Source organism: Argopecten irradians, chromosome 13, assembly GCF_041381155.1.
Source record: "Argopecten irradians isolate NY chromosome 13, Ai_NY, whole genome shotgun sequence".
Taxonomy (NCBI): Eukaryota; Metazoa; Mollusca; class Bivalvia; order Pectinida; family Pectinidae; genus Argopecten; species Argopecten irradians.
In genome coordinates, this window is record NC_091146.1 from 13042652 (window position 1) to 13064815 (window position 22164).

The window sequence follows — 22164 nt, forward strand, 5'->3', positions numbered from 1 at the left end:
ACACACCGCATACATGGGAGGCCGTCCTAACATGACATGTTAATTAATCAAACAAATAGAGTTGGTATTGGGTCGATGGTGTTATATGTTCTATTTCTAGTGATTTCCTGTTTACAATATCTTTGCTTGATTGATTATTTTAACGTCCTATAAACAGCCTTGGTCATGAAAGGACGGCCTTCTATGAACGCAGTGTGAAGCGTGTATGAAGTGCGAGGTGGGTGTTTTGGGAGACTGCTGTATATTCGTGATGAGTCTTCTTTTATGATGGAATTCTTGCTTTTTTAAAGTGCAATATCCTTGAAGCATACGACCGAAGACACCTATCAAATCTCCCCACCGGTCACATTATACTGACAACGGGCGAACCAGTTGTCCTACTCCCTTCTTGCTGAGTGCTAAGCAGAAGCAGACACTACCACTTTTATAGACTATGCTTATCTCGTCAGGTGAAAGCTCACAGCGAGCGCTCAATCAAAGGTCAAAAGTAAAGTGGTGTCTATGGAGACGCTAGTAAGAAGAAAGTAAGGTAGGAAGAAAGAAAAGATAAGAACCCTATATGTAGTCGCCTTTTACGATCAAGCAATAGGGGCCGGAGGTACAATGCTAACGCCCTAGCTGTCTGTAGATAGAACTGACAGAGACCTACCTATACTATTTAGTCCATGATAAGAGATAACGTCCCGTTACATAGTTGAGGAACAGTCCACGATCAACCATGGCGATGTCCCAGTGTGTCCTGGCCCTGGCCGTCCTCTCAATATGTACAGCAGGTACAATTATATAATCACACAATATTATATACATATCTTTAATGCATTGAAAATATTCATATCTTTTGATTTATCGACTTAATCATTTATCAAAGATCTGATTTGATTGGTAGTTTGATCGCTCACAGCGTTGTAAATATCCTTGTTTTTTTAATCTTTTATCACTTGTCAGCTCACCTGACCGAAGGGCAAGTGAGCTTATGCCGTGGTGCGGCGTCCGGCCGGCAGTCCGTCGTCAACTTTTCCATTTAAACAACTTCTTCTCTAAAACTTGGAGACCTAGAGTCCTGAAATTTGACTTATGGGATGAAGGGCTACCAAGTTTGTTCAAATGAATGACATTGACCTTCATTCAAGGTCACAGGAGTCATATAGGCTAAAATATTTAAACAATTTCTAAATAACCAAGAGGACTAGGGACCTGATATTAAGTCTGTGACATGAATAACCTTGGACTTCATTTAAGTCTGTGACATGAATAACCTTGCTCTTCATTCAAGATCACAGGGGTCAAATAGGCTTAAATCTTAAACAGTATCCTCTTAATAAGCAAGAGGCCTAGGGACTTTTTATTGGGCATGTGGCATGTTGAGATAAACGACTACAAAGTTTGTTCAAATGAATGACCTTGACCTTCATTCAGTGTCACAGGAGTCAAATATGTGAAAATCTTTTTACAGACTCTTAATAACCAAGCAGCCTAGAGACCTGAAATCGGGCATGTGACATGCTGGGATGAAGGGCTAAAGAGTTTGTTCAAATGAATGACGTTGACCTTCATTCAAGTCAGAGGGATCAAATAGGTAAAAAAACTTAAAACGACTTCTTCTTAATAACAAAGAGGCCTAGATATCTGGTATTAAGCCTGTGATATGCTGGGATAAAGGGCTATGTATTTTTTTGCAAATAAATGACCTTGACCTTGATTCAAGGTCACAGAGGTCAAATAGACATAAATCTTTAAACGACCTCTTGATAACCATGATAACGCTCAGCGTACAGGGTGTGGGACGACTGGTTCGCCCGTTGTCAGTAAAGTGTGACCGGGTGGGTGTGTTGCTTGGTGTCTTCGATGGCATGCTTCAGTGATATAGCACTATACAAAAGGCAGCAGTTCCACTATACAAGAAGACACAACATGAATATACCTCTGTCTCCCAAAATATGCACCTCGCACAACATACACGCAGCACACCACATACATGGGAGGCCGTCCTTACATGACCATGGCTGTTAGTAGGACGTTAATTAATCAAACAAACAATCATCCAAGGTCACAGGGGTCAAAAAGGTTATACTCTTGAAATGACTTCTTCTTGATAACCAAGAGGCCTAGGGTCCTGATATTGGGTCCGTTACATGCTCGGATGAAGGGCTTCAAAATTTGTTCAATTGAATGACCTTGACCTTCATTCAAGGTAACAGGGATCAAATAGGCTAAACTCTTGAAATGACTTCTTAATAATCAAGAGGCAAAGGGGTCTCTAACGTCATAAACTCTCATTCACTCTCTTATTTGTGAAGTATGAACCATGTATGATAATAATAATAATAATAAACTTTATTTATTGAGGATGGATTTACATGTTAAGCCAAAGGCTTATCTACCACATGGTCCTTCTGTTAGTAAAACATAATATCATTTGTTAGTTAAAATAGCAGAAAAATTAAGCAAATTTATAAACAATCACAAAAATATCACAGAAAATATACTTAAAATTATCACAGGATGCATAAATCTCATGCATATAGTTATACGTCATTAAAAGGCATATGCCTTGTATACATATGTGCTAATATAGCAAATAATGAAAATTGACATAGTTACATGCTAATATAGCATAATCTAAAATAAGTATGCATAATATTATAAGGAATTCAAATAAGAAACTTAGATAGAAAAAATGATAAGACATCGGATTACCAGATAGCAGGTGAGCGATTCGGACCCATTGGGCCCTAGTCATTTCTGTTGGATTGGAGCTGCTATGGTTTTAGTGATTTTATAGTTTTGTAGGATGATTTTGAAAGGACAATTGACATTTTTTTTTCTAACGGCAGTAACAGTTTTTGTAAAGTAAGTAGAACCATGCAGAATATGATTTTTACCCACTTTTGTTTCATACCCTTAAAACAACTAAAATGGCCTATGGGCACTATGGTCGATATAGATACTGTAACTAATTCGTAGAATAGTTCGGCCGTATATCATTAGTTGTTTATAGTCCACAAATTTATTACAAAATAAGAAAGAAAGCTTTGAGTAGAGAGACGACTTCCCAAAACTACACCGTCCAGAATGTATTTTTAATAATGTTAGCAAATTGCTGGAAATACACAAAGTATCAATTGAAATTTTGCGTCAGAAACATGCTTTCTATAACATCAAATATTAGTGTGTGATTTTTTCTTTTCGGGTGTGAGACATTCACCGGTTTATCTTTGTAACGCTGATTTTACTACTATTGTCAAATTGATCCTAAGTCGTTCCTTTTTATAGCCATTATTTTATTACAGCTACCACGATAAAACATTATTAAATATAGAAAAATTGCTTTTGAACCACATATCATTTTTTATAAATATTCCAACATTGTGACTTTACCAGCACCCCATTTCCACCACGGTCACGTGGTCGGAACGATAACGAGTCATTCTATACCGGAAGCTTCTGGACTGGCCGCCAGTCGTACCCATGGCAGCGTCCTCTACACACACAACGACTCGGGTGGTCAGCCAAGGATATTCGCCTTGGACAAAAACAGGTATCATAAACAGACACGAAATATTAGATAGTTTTACATCATGCTGGAATATTTTATATACTACTTAATTAGAAAATAGTTTTGTCTAGAGCTTGAACTCTATTCACGATTTTTTTGTGTACTCGGAATTGGCTCGTCATGTATCTATGTATGTATAACATAGTCAAAACATATTTCAAGAATAATGAATAGTTAGTAAAAAAGAAGGATTTATAATATAAAACATAGCCCATTGAATATTTAATCTTACATGTAAATATTATGAAACTAGTATTTGTTAAATTGTGCTTTTAATGTCTAGTATTTATCTGTTTATGGCATGGAGCAATTTAATTAGCGTTCATTTTTTTTAATATTATTTCTAAAAAAATACATTCTTTTATTTTCATTTTGGCATTAGATTGTTTTCTTCTCATTTATACTCTTTCGTTCTTTAATATAAAACTATTTCAAACTTTTTTCTCACTCTCTTTAATGACGCATTTACGAATTTATAATTCTGTACTATTATAGAATCATTTCATTTAAAACAAGCATACAATAAAAAATCTTAAACGCCAATAGGAAGACAATCTGAAATTTTGAATGTTAACATTTTAATCTATCATCAAATATTTGATGGCGTTTGTACCACGGTTCATGAATGACCTAATTCACGCAGTCAATCCAATAATAAACAAGACTTACAATATAATACAATGGTGCTGTGCAACAATCAATCCATTTCGAGTCTTTGCTACCGTGTATTGAACATTATTGATGATAGAGTAAAATATGTGTATGAAGAAAGGAAGGGTAACGGTAGTTATAGTCACGTGTTTCCATCAACATTCCTTCACTTAGGATTCCCATTCGAACATTACACAATATAAGATACTAAAGGTATGCTTCGCGAGGAGTTCTGTTAAGGAATACTGATGAACCTTGAGTATGAATGGTACATGATATGATAGTATCACATATTCGGACATCTTTCCAGTGACTTCGCCAACCCAATAGTTTCACATGTGTCACTAGTGTATTATTTCCTGAAGCGTTTTCCATGGTCATATCATTAAACAATAACAAGGACGTCAAGACAAAAATGGCGACATTCGTTGGATTTTTGTAACGTATATTGAACTTGAACTGTAGGTTGTAGTGGTTCTGTGATAAAACGTATCTCACATATCTGTTCGTAAGACTTCATAAAAAATACGTGAACAGAAACCTATACCAAGCTAATGCAATTTCATATGGATTGAAAGTAATTAAAATTTTATATGACGATATGTGTAGTGGTCGACGCCTGGCAACCTTGACGATAGAGGGCGCACACAGCCATGACTGGGAGGACATCAGTGTAGGACCGTGTCCTGATGGTGGAAATTGCGTGTATATCGCGGACACCGGTGGAAACGCAGGGAACTACGAGGCAAATGTCATCTATCGGATCCGGGAACCTTCCGGTATATACGACCGCACCATCCACGTCGACTCTGTCCTTCACTTCCGGTAAATATTTATATGTGTCTACGGATGTCCCTTGACTCAATGTTACATTTCACCTTAAGATTATTTTCCCTTTATATATTGTTATTTCCTTAGACTTTGTTGTTTTAATTTGATCTCACTGGGTTTTCCCTAAAACGGTTTTATTTTTTTTTCCCAAACACTATCAGAATTTGTATAGCACTGGAAGGCGTTGATAAGCCCATTTTAACTTTCTAAGTAATCTGCATTAATTTTACTTTTTGTGTTTACCTTATTCAATAGATGGGACCAGCATGACTGTGAGACAATAATGGTGGCGCCGGATGCTGATATTTACCTTGTTTCCAAGACAACCCACTCCCATGACAGCAAGGTGTTCCGAGTAGCGAAGACAGCCTGGGGTAACTCTAACTCGAACCCTCTCTACATCAGCAGCAATACTCACCTCGCCTTCTACTCACAAGGACCGAGTCCCGTGGGTGGGGATATATCCCCTAACGGGAACGAAGTTCTATTGAAGACATACGGTCACGTGTACTACTGGAGCGTGCCAGACCATAACTACATTCAGGCACTGGGCAGGAACCCCGAGACACTGCCGTACACTGCGGAGCGACAGGGAGAGTCTGTCTGCTGGGATGCCCAGGGCAGTGGGTATTATACGACCAGTGAAGGCTCGAACGCGCCTATTTATTACTATCAAAGATATTAGTTAATAACCTTAAAATGATAGGATGATAGTTCTAATCATGACGTATACTTTTATATCAGAAGCAATAAATAAATTTTAAACTCCTGTATATGTTTTGATATTCATTTCATAAAATATTATAAGCTATAGATTTATCACAAAACTAGGTGAACGGTTCTTATAAATATCACACATATGCAATAATCATTTGACATCACAGATATCCGACGTCCAAATTGATGTATGACCTTGCTTTATGGTTAAGGTAGCCCACATCCGAGCAGGATTTCGCCTTTGTTGTAAGATCATGAAATCGAAAATTTTACACATTTAAAATAGATAAAATATATATATATCTATATATAATAGATAGACTTTGATATGACACAGCAATGACGGCTCGTGAGGGACCAGTCATTCAAGTGATGAAACAGATTCTACAATATACGGTAGATAAACTGTTACATTGATAGGTTCATACTTTTACTATAGAGCATAAAAATCTACATATCTGATATTGCATTATATTTACATTCTGAGTGTTTCGTCACTATATGAATCAACTAACTGATGAAAACATTAATTTGCCTATGAAAACACTATGAATACACTAGTCTCAGAGAGAAATAAAAAAAAATAGTGCCCCACAATATTTTAATGCATAATCTTAAATGTGCTGTTTCTTGATGTAGAATCAATTATGATTTACTGTAATTAGTCAATCAAATCTTATTTTAAAAGTATTTCTTGTTTAGCGATTGTCACTTGCAAAAAAAAGTCGACCGGAAAGCGGAAGCTGCTTGAAAACACGACGTTGTGGAACGACTTTGTCATCCAGCTGTTCCATTAATCTCGTTTCTCGTCGTATATGGGTGTCATAATTTTAAATATAATATAATAGTCTTTCAATATTTTTTTTATTTTCATAAAGTATTCTAATGTAAATATATGGATTGCATGCATTTTTCTAATTTTCATAGCGGCTATGAATAGCAGAAGCTATCTTCATATCTTCCGAGGTAACGCGCTCCACGGGACATGTAGATAGCTTCCCTGTCTGAACTACCATGTCTGTTTGTCTGACGTCATAAAACATAACTAACGGATATGACGTCATTTACAGTGAAGATAAATATTCTTCAACTGATCTGATTGGACAGTATGAATTGGTATATTTAAGGTTCATCGGAGCATTGTTCTACAGTCAGAGTTTTATCATCCGCCATAGATTTTCACCGCACTGTGAGGTTGCTATGTCATTTAGTATGTATCGAACACGTCAGAATGAATATCAAGTCAATATATACACACGAATCCACAGAAACATTAATAGAAGCTAAAATATCTAGTGTCTCATATTGTGATCATAAATGAGTGAAATTGCGTTTTGTTATAGTCAAACAAACTCTTGTTTTACGGTTTCATTCGTTTATCGACAAATCGACGTTTTACAGACGCTTGTGAAACTTCTGCTTAGTCACGTGTATCCATGTAAGAGAATATTATCATGAGATACTTACTAACCTATAAAAGACCGCATGTTTATCATTCTACACATGCACAAACAGTGTAACATGCGTTATTTTATATAGATTCTAGCATACTGTGTTTGCCAAGGAAAAAATGACTAGATGCATATTACTTCACTATACTTACTGCGTTTACTAAGAGATAATGATCAGATGAATATCCCTTGACCATACTTTGATAACAGAACTGTACTAAGGAATGAACTGATAGTGTCGATTGGCACTGGTTGCCTAAAACTACGTAAGCGGTACGTCATTTTAAAAGTTAGCAAAGTGATATGAAGTTCCGTCTCAAACTTCATCTTGAAATTAGCGTTTGTTCTATTGAGAAAGACTCGATTCTTGTTTCTGTTATGTGTCGCTGAATATACTTGCAGAGGGACGACTGGTTTGTCGATGTTAAGTATAATGACGTTTGGTGTTTGATATGAATGTTGGGTCTTCACTTCGACAAAATGGACTACTATGATGATGAAGTATATAACACAGCCACAAAAGCCACACACCGTTCACAATTAAGCACTCCGCATACAGGAGAAAGCCCTCCATAAAAGATTTTACCTGTTGAACAGGACTAAACTTAAAACCTTAACTTAATACATGCACAAACATAACTTTGTGGTTGTTTTTTTCAAATAAGAATTTTGAAAAAAGGTATTTATTGTTGGTTAAGGAAATATGCTTTCTGTATGGACAGATACCTTGGTGGTTTTATTATCTGTAGACAGCGCTGTTTAAATCTGTCGCCATAGCAGCCATTTCAGACCAAGTGTCCTGCTGGAAGTGTACCTAATGGCCTATAATAACATGTCGCTGTGCCGGTAAACCATACAGCCCTCTAGATACAATGTCTGGGAAATATATATCATTCCGGAACTTGACAACTAAAACAGTTTAAACCCGAACCAGTCCTTTCTCTTCTTTCCTCATTTGAAGTTATACAGAGTTAGCGATGGAGCCGTCAAGTTACACGATATGACCTATGGTAACTGTTCTTTCCTATTATATAATGTCTCACTGCCACTCATGTCTCGTGTTCACACGTGTTTTCTGAACACATTAAGAATTTGAATTTTGATAATAAGCTATACTAAAAAGGGTCCCATATTCAGGTAAAATACTGGAGGTCTGAGGATATGAACGGGAGAAGGATCAACAACCAATCACCAGGGCCTACGTAGACGTCTAAAATGCCATCCTGCAAAATCAAACGTATATAATGAATAGAAAAAAAGAACAAGACAAAAATATAAGTATTGATTTCCAAAGTATGTATCTACTATTTAATTGGATATTTCTATTTATCAACCGATATCTTCAATCTCAGTTGGATTTTCAAAAAGATTTATATCAATATATCAAATGACCAAAATAGAACTTTCAAACAACATTGGTTTAGTTCTATAATCCTGATTTAACAAATGCTAGCATTGTTTCATTGCCTTCAAGCAAAGGTAAATTTCAATCATCCTTGTCTATCAATTGGTTTTGTTAGTTTAATGTCCTGCTCACAGCCATGATGTTAGTGGAGGAAAGCTGGAGTACCCGAAAAGAAACCGCCGACCATCGGTCAGTCACTGATAACTGCCTCCCATGGGATTGGAATTCCATGGAGGGTTTATGGTAATATGTCTCTACATCTTTTAAAGTATTCAACAGACCACCGCGACCCTTCTCTGATCTATCAGAGTTACTTCCCTTACAACTTTACAAAGTTCACTCTACTTCCTTTCTGTGTTTTATTAAACAAAAGTTAGTTCGAGAGACAACATATTGAGTTAGTACTTTTCTAAATTCTGTAACATACATACATGTATTTACGATACAGGCGGACGACATCTGATCCCGAATGGCGTCGACATATCAGATATACAGCATTAATAAATTTGCCATTTTAAATATAGCTGATGCTTACTTATGTAGGACGACGTTATTTATGAGATGCTGTAGATTACAAGAGTTATCACCCTTTGCCATAGGGATATTGCATGGTCATGTGATAGCGTCTCGTTTGCCGTAACCATATGACGTCATAGAGTACGTATAATAAACGATTACTGCAGAAGTTGTTGTAATATCTGGATCACATTGAGGTTGCTACATGTTGTTGTGGTGGCCAGTAATGTTTAAATATATATCAATGTTACTGGGAGGTCCACGCACCTGTTTATGTTTATATCATATGAAAAACTATAACACGATTATATGTATTTTAACTTATCTTCGTTAGAAATGTTCTTCATATACATTTTGATATCCAACACTATTTAAGTGAAAACAAACTGACCGTAGCTACATTCTAGTTTTAGTAAAACGATAACCTGTCCTAGCTAGGAGACGATCGTGATTCGAACACTACAAATATCAGAATATTTCGATTTATTTAGTCTAGATATGTATACGTTTGTAAACGTATATTTTATAAGAATATTATTCCCCACAGCGAATTTGCGTTTCATCGATTTTCCATTTAGATAGCTTCAAGAAATATGATAAAGTCATGTATGGACTAAGTACTGTAGTTAGAGGAAAATAACATATCTATAGTGACATTCCAGCGAAAAATCGCCGACTTATCGCATATATATAGCAAATGATCACCGTTTTAAATGCGAATTTTAGAGACATATTTATAGAGATAATTTTTCAGAGACCGTGTGGATGTTATGATCGGAACCTAGTTATTAAAACACCTTATCTACGAGAAAACAACGACTATTTAAAACATCATGGTCGACATAACGTGATGATATCAGCTTGTATAACTTGTATCTATATATACCCTGATTAACATTTATTTATGTTTTTCTACCTCCCATTTTTAGCACTTAAAATCTCCAGGAATGTGATGATACTAGCAGATGGCCAACCATCTGTGGGTGAAACGACGGACAACTTACTAACATGTCATCCTATCCCCCAGTGGGCTCTCCATTATAAAATGTTATGGTTCCCGTTGTTTATATTTACTTACTGTAAACCTCTCTAAATCCATAGGAACCAGAGTAGTAATCATCAGAGGACGCCTTTAAAATCCACCACTGTTTGTAAACATGGATATAACGTGAGAGCCTTCAAAGAGTTGCTGATGTTTACACTGCTATTTCATCTATACAAGTTTTAGCAATTCCACTGAGGAGACAAAGCGAAAATAGTAGGAATTAATGAAAAGTACAAGTAGTGTACTTCAAACCTTTCTTAACCACGCAATACAGCGGTCATTTTAGAGATCTTGATTTCGCGATTTCTGTTTCAAAACATTTTCGAAGAGATTAGGTTTCGGGGATTAAAATTGAATGGAAATATTTTTTCTTTAATTTGAATATGCAAGATTTGTAGTAGGTATCAATTCGCGAAAATACAATGTACAACGTACGGGAAAGAAAGTTGGTTTACAGAACATATCTTCGCGTAATTTTGCGGGATAGTTCGAACGAGAATTCAAATCATGTGCGAATAAACCTAAACAGGTATTCATACATAGTATGTATGAATGTCAGATTGTGCGTTATAGCCCTGGATCGCGAGCCTATGATTTAGCGAAATAAATGATGACGATAAAAGGATACCTTATATAGCCGGTTATTTTCTCGAGACAAAATAAACGAGAATATCCATTTTATAGGCTTTCGCTTTTTTTCACGACATGACTTTTAGGTGAACTATGATTCAAACATTTCTTAATATTTCGAGGATCATATTTTCGTGACTATAGCAAAATTATCATATCTGTGGAAATAGCTGGCTAAACCATAAGTCATCCATCTCTGTATAACGAGTTCGAATACCATGTGGGACAGTTGCCAGGTACTAATCGCAGGTCGATCGTTTACTTCAAGTACTCGTACTTCCTCCACTTATCCACCTTGGATGTTAAAAGGACAGTGAACTGATTGAACTATAACAAACCAATTGCAAGCATTTCATATACAGGTTTTCAAATAATTCCTGCAGACGATGTTTTTGTACTGTTGAACGGACTACGTATGGTTTGACCGCTTTTTGGCCCCAAATCCATCAAAATTTCAAACCTTTTATCCTGTGATTACATTGTTGAATATGAAATATTGAGTATATCTTTGATATAATATGAATGCTAATTATATGTAACTATGTTATAGGTGCAGTTACTAGGTAACCATCCTAAATATGCAAAAATATGGACATGTTGAAATTTAGTAAATTTTGGCCATTTTTTGTAGACAGTTTTTCATCTAGAACCTATTGAGATCATCGTTGCACAAACTTTATATTTCTCCTAAAGGTGTATCTGAGGTACCTACAAATTGGTACACGATTGCGTTTTATTGTTTCTTAGACAAAACTATAAAAAGTAGGCAAAAAAAGAAAAAAAATCTCAAATTCAGTTATTTATTCTATATGTTTATGTACGTATCAGGGCAATTTGAAGCTGTAAAATTACAAAATGCAACAATTTTATTCCTTAGTTTTAAAACATAGATGCATTTGTGGATCAAAAGGGCCCAACCCATATCAAGTCCTTTAAAAAACTCATTTTTGTTCCGTTGAAAACGTTCTGCAATATTCTATAACGTGTTCTGCAATATTCTATATCGTGTGTGTAATGAGTGGGGGGTTATACCAGACACTAAACCAGCCATAAGATAGGTTATTATCACCTCAAATGCACACAGCGTCAGACATAGCGTCAGGCTATTCATGTTTCCAATAATTTGTTCCTGAAAATAAAAATTCAATTTTGTCTCGAATTCTTTTTCGGCTAATAGCCGTAGTAAAACCACAATTCATTTTCACTGTGGTACGGCCGGGCGGCTAGTTGTTGTTTTTCAGTGATACAGTGTCCGGTGTGCTCGGGAGATAAGCCTACACAGACGTGCAAGCCATACTGATGTTTCAAATTAAGTTATTCTGAAATATTGATGATCGCTTATCTTTCGCGAGTTGTAATAAAACGGTGAGTTCAGAATTTAATTTGTCTGTAAAGTGCCATCATTGGAAATAAGCTAGACTAATAATTACAGAGCTGTGTTGTATTTCTCTTTATCTTTTCTAATCTAAAGTGCAGTAAGGAGTTCCACACTGGGTTAAAAAGTACAATAACTACACAAAGGACTCCACTCAAATAACCAATTATTAGAACAAATATCTAGTCTCCTCAGATACTATACAGTTGTTTCATGCCTTTTCAGGCAACAGTCAAAACTCTTTTGCCGTGGTGTTGGGACCAACCTGATAAACTGAAAGCCGGAGGTCGAGAGAAACAGTGTAAAGGGTTGGTCAGGCGCGCCGATGTTTATGACGGCAAAAAAAAATGTATTATGACGTCAACAATAAAGTTCATGCAAACGTTCCGCGCAAGTTAACAGTCAAGCTAATGACTGATCAATAGTAGAAAATTACTTTATTTACATTTATATAGATAGTCAAGTAACACAACTTAGTAGTACAATAAAACTTACATTGAAACGGTGATGAATGACTTTTTGTTTGTCACGCTTGAGTGCATCATATGTTTGATGCATGCCAATGGAATAAGTACGGTCAAGAATGTATACTGCCTACTCCGAATGGAATGGGGAAAAATGTCTGAAACAAACTCAATATCAAGCGCTGCAAATCATATTTTTATAACCCCTGGCATAATTACAAAATGTACGTCGAGTAGACAGTTCGCGTTTCGAGTGCATGACATTTTGATGTCCAGGAACATTAACACAGAACATGGAATTCGGTACTCTGGTCAAAAACGATTGTTATTAGACACGTATAATATACATGTACCAAATTATCAGCAAATGTCATGGACGGCCTCCCATGCATGTTGTGTTTTGCGTGTATGAAGTGTGTGGTGCGTGTTTTGGAAGACTGCGGTATATTTGTATTGAGTCTTCTTACATAGTGGAACTCTTGCCTTTTTAGTGTTATTTACCAAAGTTCATCTGTGAGAGATAAGAAAAAGCATTTAAAAAATAAAACGAGTTGAATAACTACAGAAATAGTCCCCTGATAGATAAAGGGGACCCAGAAATGTTTTACTTGGCTTTGTGATCATCTTTATGCGGAGGTGACAGTGCTATATCAATATTAAGATTGCATAGTGTTTACTGTCGTATGGGAAGCACAAAAAATCTACACCAGATCATAATTCTCCCAATACATTGGATATTACGTGATACTAGTTAGATTAACCCCAATAAGGGCTAATGCTTAATCCAATTATAATGAGCTTTATTAGGCATGTGATATTTTCACTGCCTAAAAATAGCACGTTTATTAATATTTACCTGGTTGTTAAATCACTCAGTAATTGTTACCCTGCGACGATTTTGGCTTATTTAATGCTTTTTAATATCATGGCAAATTTAGATGTTGTACCTTATGTTTAATTTGGAAATATTTTGTAGATTGGTATAAAACACCAAAAATGGATTGAACGTAAGGCGTTTTATCTAAACAACTCCTGATGGTTCACAAAGTGCCCTTTCCAAGTACTGCAAGCAGGCCAACCTTAATTCTCATGATTTTATTTCAACACAAGTTATAATCACCAATGGAATTTTCAAATAATATGGATAATGTGAATACGCGGACATAAACGTTCGCGTATTTATTTGGATCGCAAACTTCGGGAAAGTAAATCGCTCGCCAAAGAAGGTTTGTTTACAAAATTTCAACCAAGTTTTATATAAAAAAGCTAAGGTACATGATGACACGCGCACTCTTTCGTTATCTACCAATTCAGGTCATATATAAAACATTTTCTTTGTTCTATAACTTACAAACCAGAATGAAATGTGTACAAAATACTTGTTCTTTAACTTATAAACCAGACTGAAATGTGTACAACATATTTGTTCTATAACTTACACACTAGAATGAAATGTGAACAAAAGATTTGTTATATAACTTACAAACCAGACTTAAATGTGTACATAAGATTTGTTCTGTAAATACACGTAAATTGATCAAACAAACAAACAAAAATGTCTTTCGTTGCATTTCACTACAATAATTGTTTTTAGATATGATGGTATGTTACCAGGACTTTAGCGTCATGAACATTTCGTATCTTATGGAATTGCCTTTACTTGAATTCCTCTCAGGGAAGCATAACGATATACGACATATATAAAATAAGCAACATTTATTTATTTATATATATCTACACTTGCTAGGCTTGTTCACTATACGCAAATACTAGCCGATTTTGTTTACCATAACTGCATGGTAACATTGAACTTTGAACTTGCGTATGAAAATGTTCTATGCAACGTAAAGGGGCTACTTTTTTAAAGAAACACATGGCTTTGTTTACATTTTGACGCAACATTACGTGTATATTGTTGTTTTTCATAGAATTTTGGAAAAATTTAAACAATACATATATGTTTTATATTTATATATGATAAAAATATTTTTTTAAATTAATAATTGTATAAAGAAACGGGAAAAATATCTCGAACGGGGCGACGTGCAGTGCTTTCATTTTTGTTAAAAAAGATCACAGGTGTCTGCATCTGGTTTTTGGAAAAATAAAATATCTAATATATTGCTACGATCGAGTCTTTGGGATAGACGGGCGTGAAACCTTCTGACAGAGGTCAGTTACAAACATATCCTCTTGTCTTTTTTCTTTGAGAATTTAATCACGTGTATTATAAAACATGCACCGCTAGTAATCCACGTTTTGACAACTACGCGTCACCACAAATATATTGTATTCATCGAACACAAGTGAACTTGTTCCATCTATCGATGGCGATGGATATAAGCGTAGATTATATATAACCACATGGCTCCCAAGGATGTAATATCGTCAAGTCAGACGACAAACTTAAACTTGAACACCCGACAACTTCGGCAAACTCCAGTGTGTAAGCGTGCGTCAGCTTCGCCTCGCTGCAGAATAACGGTAACCGAGCTCACACATGTGGACGAGTACAAATACTTTATGTTATTACGCTATATATTAACTTTTAGCAAAATAGGATATGTATTAAAGTTCTGATCAGATTAACTTATAAATTTATCTTTGAAATTTACTTTGTGTGTCATGTTTATTTTACATTAAAATATTAAACTTTTTTGTTGTCGTGGATGAATAATTCTACCTTACGTGAAGTCATCATTCACTGTTCAATTGAGTAGAGTTCCTCCCACTTTTGCCGACTTTTATTGAATAATTACGTCACTTTCAAATGACGATTTTATCGCATAAAATATAAATAAAAAGTCGTATTAATGTAAATATAGAGATTGGATTTCGCTTGTATGTTAACCGTGCTTGTATGGAGCAATTCCTCTAAGAATATATCCAATATGGGGCGCGTTAGAATATATTATTAGAGGAATTGCTCCATACAAGCATGGTTAATATGAAAGCGAAATCCAATCCCTATATATTTACATTCTGTGGGTTTCGTGACTATATGATTCAACCAACTGACGAAATCAAACATTTGCGTATGAAAACACTATGCATACACTCTGAATACAAAGATTCTTGTGTTTCGATCAGCTGATTTCAAACATCACGCCAGTTTCATATCAATAAAAAATAGTCCCCCACAATACTTTGATGTAAAATCTTTAATGTTGTTTTTTTCTTGATATTTATAAATTATTCTAATTTAAATATATGGATTGAATGTATTTTTCTAATTTTCATAGAGGCCTTGAAAAGCAGAAGTTCAATTCCTATATCTTTTTCCAATATATTTTTCCATTGTTAAGGAGTGATTGCTGAACTTAAATGCGGTATTGGGAATTGTGATAATGATGTGTTTAGATTTCTGTACATCGATAATTGAACTTAAAGGCATAAAGTTCTACAGTAGAACGATATAAGATGTATTCATCAAGTGTCATCGTTCAAATATCATTTGAAAAAAAAGAAATGTTTGTATAGCCCATAGAAGAATGTTTAAACCAGTCTCATCCCTAAACAACAAATTAAAAAATATACTAATATGTATCTGGTATTGAACAAATACGTGTACATCCATATCCAAACTAAATGGTGCACTGTTTCCTTATGAAAACAATACAAGTTCTGTTCGCTAGTTTGAGTTTTACAGCCCAACCACAAATAAGGTCATTTAAAGCCAAGATTCAAATATACTACAATATAATACAAATATATTATGTATCATTACTATACTGTTCTGTACAACAGTCGTATTTAGATGTATGAAAAAGACAGATAACACATCCACGACAAAATACGCAATTGCCTAAATATATTTGTATCATACATCACAAAGGCAGTCTCCGATATATGTCACCAAACAACAACGACGATAAGGTTTGTACAGGCTGTCCCATATGTAACGTTAAAAGCTGAAAATTTAGTTTAACTCGGAACATAAAGGACGATAAAACAACAGGATTCCAACTACAAAAAGACTATATTTGACATAATAATGCCTACAACAGCTGAACAACATACGTTACGTAACCTGAGCATCGATGTAACCATAAAAAGACAATCTTTGTCAGGATTGTTCGATTTATTCTGGTCTTTTTTATTACGTTCTGTCATTCTGGTAATTTGTACACCAAATTGTTGTATATGGTTGAGGGCATTAAGAGGCTATAAGGACTGTGACTGAAAATATAAGAAATTCACAGTGTCTGAAGCACGGTGTCTTATATAATGTTTACCATTTTACACAACAAAATATTTATGAATTCCAAAATAGCTCTTTTATTGCGCGAAAGATATGTCTGTTTTGAAAGTGTAACCAAACTTATGGGTTACCCTGTATAAACTAGTGGTATATTCCCCTATATAGTTCTGTTAACTAGAGAAACACAATGTACTTGTAATACACACAGTCACAGAAACATGACACAAAAACACATTTATTGACTTTGATCTATCAGCGTGAACACTTCATGTTCACAGTTATAACATCACAGTCGTTAGTTCCGGTATCATCACCTAGCTTCACAGTCGATAGTTCCTGTATCATCCCCTACCGGAACTGACAACTAGATAGCAATAATTGGAAACGTTTGATTATTAATAACTATTTCGTATGGAAATGTGGATTGACACTTTTTGCCGTGTGATCATGAGTCAGAACTGACCGATATTATCAACAAAGTTCTTCTACAAAGGAATAATTTAAAGTATTATTTGACACAGGAGTAATCAATGTTTTGTGAATCTAAGTTTAGAAACAGCTGTTAAATAAAAAGTAGGTCTCAGTAAACATGTAATGTATATGTTCTATTTTCGAATTAAACACGTTTTTAATGAGTCTGTTGTAAAAAAAACTTAACTACCATTTCTACTTATTTATTTAAAAGAGAGTAACGTGAATGTACTTGATACCAGGATTTAAAAAATCTAACTTACGCAGTCTTCACAGTTTTAACCAACCCACACTTCAACATCGTCTGATGAATGCCTTTAAAATTTTAGACAATATTCTTCATACGAAATTTATTCTAATCATATTTGGGCTTTTTTTACACACAAAAAATAATATCCCAGACATGTCGTACATCTGAAGGCTGCCAAGGTTGAAACCTTGGGGTCAGACTTCAAAAATATAAACAAAATTTCCCCTTACAGGGGGGCTCTCAATAACCACACTACTTACAAACATGCAATATGACTCATCACATTCATCCCATATTATAAACATTTATCACAAAAATAAACCCACCAATTTCACTCAATATCTGTCATAGTCTATTTAACGGATAGAAGATTATTCGAAAAATATAGTACCAGGAAAACCAGAGGCCATACGAGAAAAGATTTCAGGAAACGATGTCAACTGGGAATAAGGATATAAGCTTTCTTCAATTTTCGTGTAAGTGACAAATGAAACAGTCTAACTCAAGTTCTTGCTGATGCCAAACAATTCGAGATACTATTAGACACTTACTTGAAAAGTAGCATTTTAAATTTATATACAAACGCTTATATGGCTATACAACATATAACGGTGGTATACATTGACTTGGACAGAACGACAGAGAGGCTTAAAGCTTACCTCCACCACTCATTGAAAGACAGATATATATGATGTGTTTGAAGTGTTGGCGGGATGAAGTCACGTGATGGCGCCTCATACAACACGTGATGTGGCCGCCCACTACTTTATTCTCACTATATCCACGTGTGTCTACTTTAATTAGGTGTATCCTTGTGACGTATTGATCCTTTGTCAGACAGACGGATCCTGATTGAGCGCCAGAAATCTGACCACGCCAAATTAGACAGAGTCGTGCCGTTCAGCTGAGACAGAATATCGGACCTACAGGCGAGTCAGCAGACGTCAGACTTCACTAGTGAAGGTCAACCGAAAATAAAACATTGTCAAAGTGATGCATCAATGTACACCCGTAATAACAACGTTAACACGATCGTTATCATTGTAGTAAGTAGCTTATCTACACTGATTCTTGTAATCTCGTCTGTTGCCAGGCATAGCTTCATACATTTCCGCCTGCTGGCATAAAAACAAAGCAATATCGAATCCCTTATTATGCCTCAACAAAGCCCCACTCCGCTGCAGACAGAACCATTCTGTGTTTTTAAAATGCAAAATAGACGTCTAGTTGTTTCTATCCATTACTAGATCGGCACGGTCCTATTTCCTTTAATATTACAACACATAGTGAAAGAATCGCTAATTTCAAGCATGAATGACCATGCATTCAAATGTAATAATAAATATGGCCAGTCATGTGTTTCCTCAATGTTTCCCAATTTCGTTTAACATTCATTTTCTTCCTGGCTATATCGTTAATTCAATCAAGAAATGGTGATTTAGCAAAGTTCTGTTTAAAACATGATGGGTTAAATACTTTTCCAAAGCAGATTGAAACAGAATTGTCCGTTATGGTTCTTACCAACTATGATAATAGGCCAGGAAAAGACATCAATGATATAAAATAAAATTACAATCTCTGTACATGTTATATTCCGTCCATTGTCGTCATCCGTTAATACTAACCATTCACGATTACAACGAATATACCTGGCCTACTACACTATTATCTGTCAAAAGTCTTTTGAATTACAATGTTGCAGATAATTCACGATCTGTTAACGTTTAAGACTATTAACGAAATAAGAACTGTTTTAAAGTTACAACAGTGGATTGTGATGAATCCTATCCGCCCCCACGGAGATCATCTATAAGAAACGTATATATATAGGTATTGCAGATTACTAAATATATGTTTTATAGAAAGTAGAGTAAGTTCATCCCTGTATCATTTATATTTCGTATAAGCGTGAAGTCGAGTACAATTAAGATACGTTCTTTTCGAAAGAAATAATAGTAATATAATATTGGTTCCATTATCTAACCGACTGTTTAACGCAGCTACGTATTTCATAAATCATTTTTATACAGTAAAAGTCAATTTCGGATAGAAATCCATTTTTATTTCATAAAATGTATCAGTACAATGTTTTGGTAACGATTTTGACGCGAAAAAGCTAGATGTGTGCTGTTATGGAATGAGTATGAAAATATGATCATATTAAAGTATTATTTGCTTTTGGCGTAATATGACCTAATTTGCAGACCGTTAAAAATAAAATGGCATTGAAAGATAGTCATCAAATCTAGCTATATTCACAGAGTAGTGAAGTCAGGGAATCAAAAGGATTGATAATTCATTTCTTTAAGGACATGCGAAGTCGATATTTGTTTCTTGTCAACAGCTTTGAATTTCTTCGTGCCATTTTCACGGTCTGTATGTATGATTTTATGTGATATATTGACACATAGGCTTTTAAATTATCGTTGTACTGGAATATTGAAACCAACACAAAGGAAACCATCCGAAATCGAATAAGAATAACTATCCGATGGACGCCGAGTCAAATAAACGTGTAGAAACAATATGTTTAGATTGAACAGTCATTAGAAAAAAAGGAAAGCGGGACTCAACAAAAGGTATGTTTGATATTTCTGTGAAACTGCAATAAAAAGTAAAAATGTATTAAAGTTGATTTAATCTTTGCTTTCAGGCAAAGAGCAAAAGCACATTCGTTTCAAATGCAGAGTCTGATATCTCAGCACAAGACGATTCCGGTCAAAGTGTGCCTTTGCTGTGATAGGAATTCGAGATAAGATCGCTCTGATAGGTTGATGTCGGGAGCACAGTAATGTTTTATCACGGTGTGTGAAAACAACGTGATTGACAAGCATTCAGAAGACATTGATCATCACTTGTCAAAGTTTGTTCGCCATCTTGGCACTGTCTGACAGACAAGGCTAAACAATCGATAACTTGGCAGATTAAGATCGCCGAAGAAAAGAAATTGATGAAATGATGTATTTTACGATGATACAAAATAAATCCCCGGCTATAAAAACACCAATCCGTGTGATTAAGCAGAAATGAGATAATGGCAAGATGGTGATATTAAAAAAAACCATAAAATAGCTTCGGTGCTGCTGAAAACAGACAGAGCACAAAAGATTGCAGACCATTTTTCCTGATATTCCTATTTAGATATGTCTTCTCCTCTCTCTAGTTAGATTTCAGATAAGATGTGCACATTACGTTTTCTTATCGTATCCTGCAACTGTCCCAAATACTGACCAATAACTACTGCCGGATGAAATTGTGCTTTATCCGTCCATACGAAATGCTTTATCTGTCACAACGATCACGATCACGGAACTTTTTCTAACTTGACCAAGAACTCGAACCTTCCAGTGAACGAAACATCATTAATTCCCTCCAAAAAAGTGACGTCACATTCACCGGAATGACGTAATTTTTACGATATTGAAATTTTCGATTGGCGTCGTCGCCTTTTTCATGACTCATGGCAAAAGTGTGTAATGTAAAGTAATTCTTTGATGGATAATAATTGTTTTTGAATATTTTCATAATGTTTTAGTGATACGAGGCACTAAATAGAATGCCTGGCACTGTTTGCGAATGCGCTTATATATTTCCCACGACAGTAAAAAGGAGTACACACTCATTCAGTTTAGTGAATTAGTGTTTTCCTCCGCATCAAAGAGCCGTTCGCTTCGAACGAAACCAAGTAAATAACTGGCAATTTGCTTCGTTTCGAATGTCATAATAGTTGCAGGATAAACATAATACACGGTTAGCATCTTTCAATACAATTTTGTTTTGTGCTTGACATTTGCCACTAAATCTGTCATTGAATACACCTACCGAATCGAATATCGGTACGCGGTAGGTGGCTGCAGTTAGGCGTCACTGACTGAAGTGCCTTTAGTTTTGCTATGGAGGTGGACACAACGACAGTGATCGTAAGCCATGGAATATCGAGGATGGGGAACTACATTTTTATTGTATTTTGTTTGTTTTTGTAATTCTTTTGTTAAAGTGACAGTCCAGCCAACCAAAAAAAAAATAATAATAATAATTTTCTGGTATATCATTTACAAAATACATTTGATCATTTAATGTTCGCAACGCTTGGTGCCTTATATGAGAGAACGCCCTCGACGACATATGACAGATGTTCTAGTTCTAATAATAATCGGTGTCTAAAGTAGAAACTGCATAATCGTAAAACGTTTTCACAAAAGGCGATGTAGCATTGTGTCACAGTGTGTCAAATTATCTACTAGCCCTATAATCGACAGGCTGTGGCCTGGCTCCTCTGCACATAGATTATATATTTGATACATTTCATTTTTAATACAAATCAAAGTATACTATATGGAAATACAAGTTCATATTATAGTTGAAAATGAAGTGAAAGTAATTACTCTTTGGTAGAATGCTTGATTTTTGAACTTTTGTAGAACACATATACAGCTATAGGACACGAAATGTTACTAATTTGACCATACACAAGACAAAGTAAGAAACTTATCTTATAGTGATTGTCTGATATTTATGAACATCCGGGTATGTGACAAAATTATAACGTTCATTGAAAAAATACCAGTAACACTATTATTGTCTAAGGAAGTAAGTTACAT

At 35.2% G+C, this 22164-nt stretch overlaps 1 protein-coding gene across 1 annotated transcript; it reads left to right on the forward strand.

The window, feature by feature from the left end:
- Positions 1–593: 593 nt before the first annotated feature.
- Positions 594–5807, forward strand: LOC138306121 (uncharacterized). Its single transcript, XM_069246490.1, has 4 exons — positions 594–773; positions 3382–3538; positions 4817–5032; positions 5294–5807. The coding sequence occupies exons 1-4, from the start codon at positions 719–721 to the stop codon at positions 5721–5723; spliced, it is 858 nt and encodes a 285-aa protein (XP_069102591.1). The 5' UTR covers positions 594–718; the 3' UTR covers positions 5724–5807.
- Positions 5808–22164: the final 16357 nt, after the last annotated feature.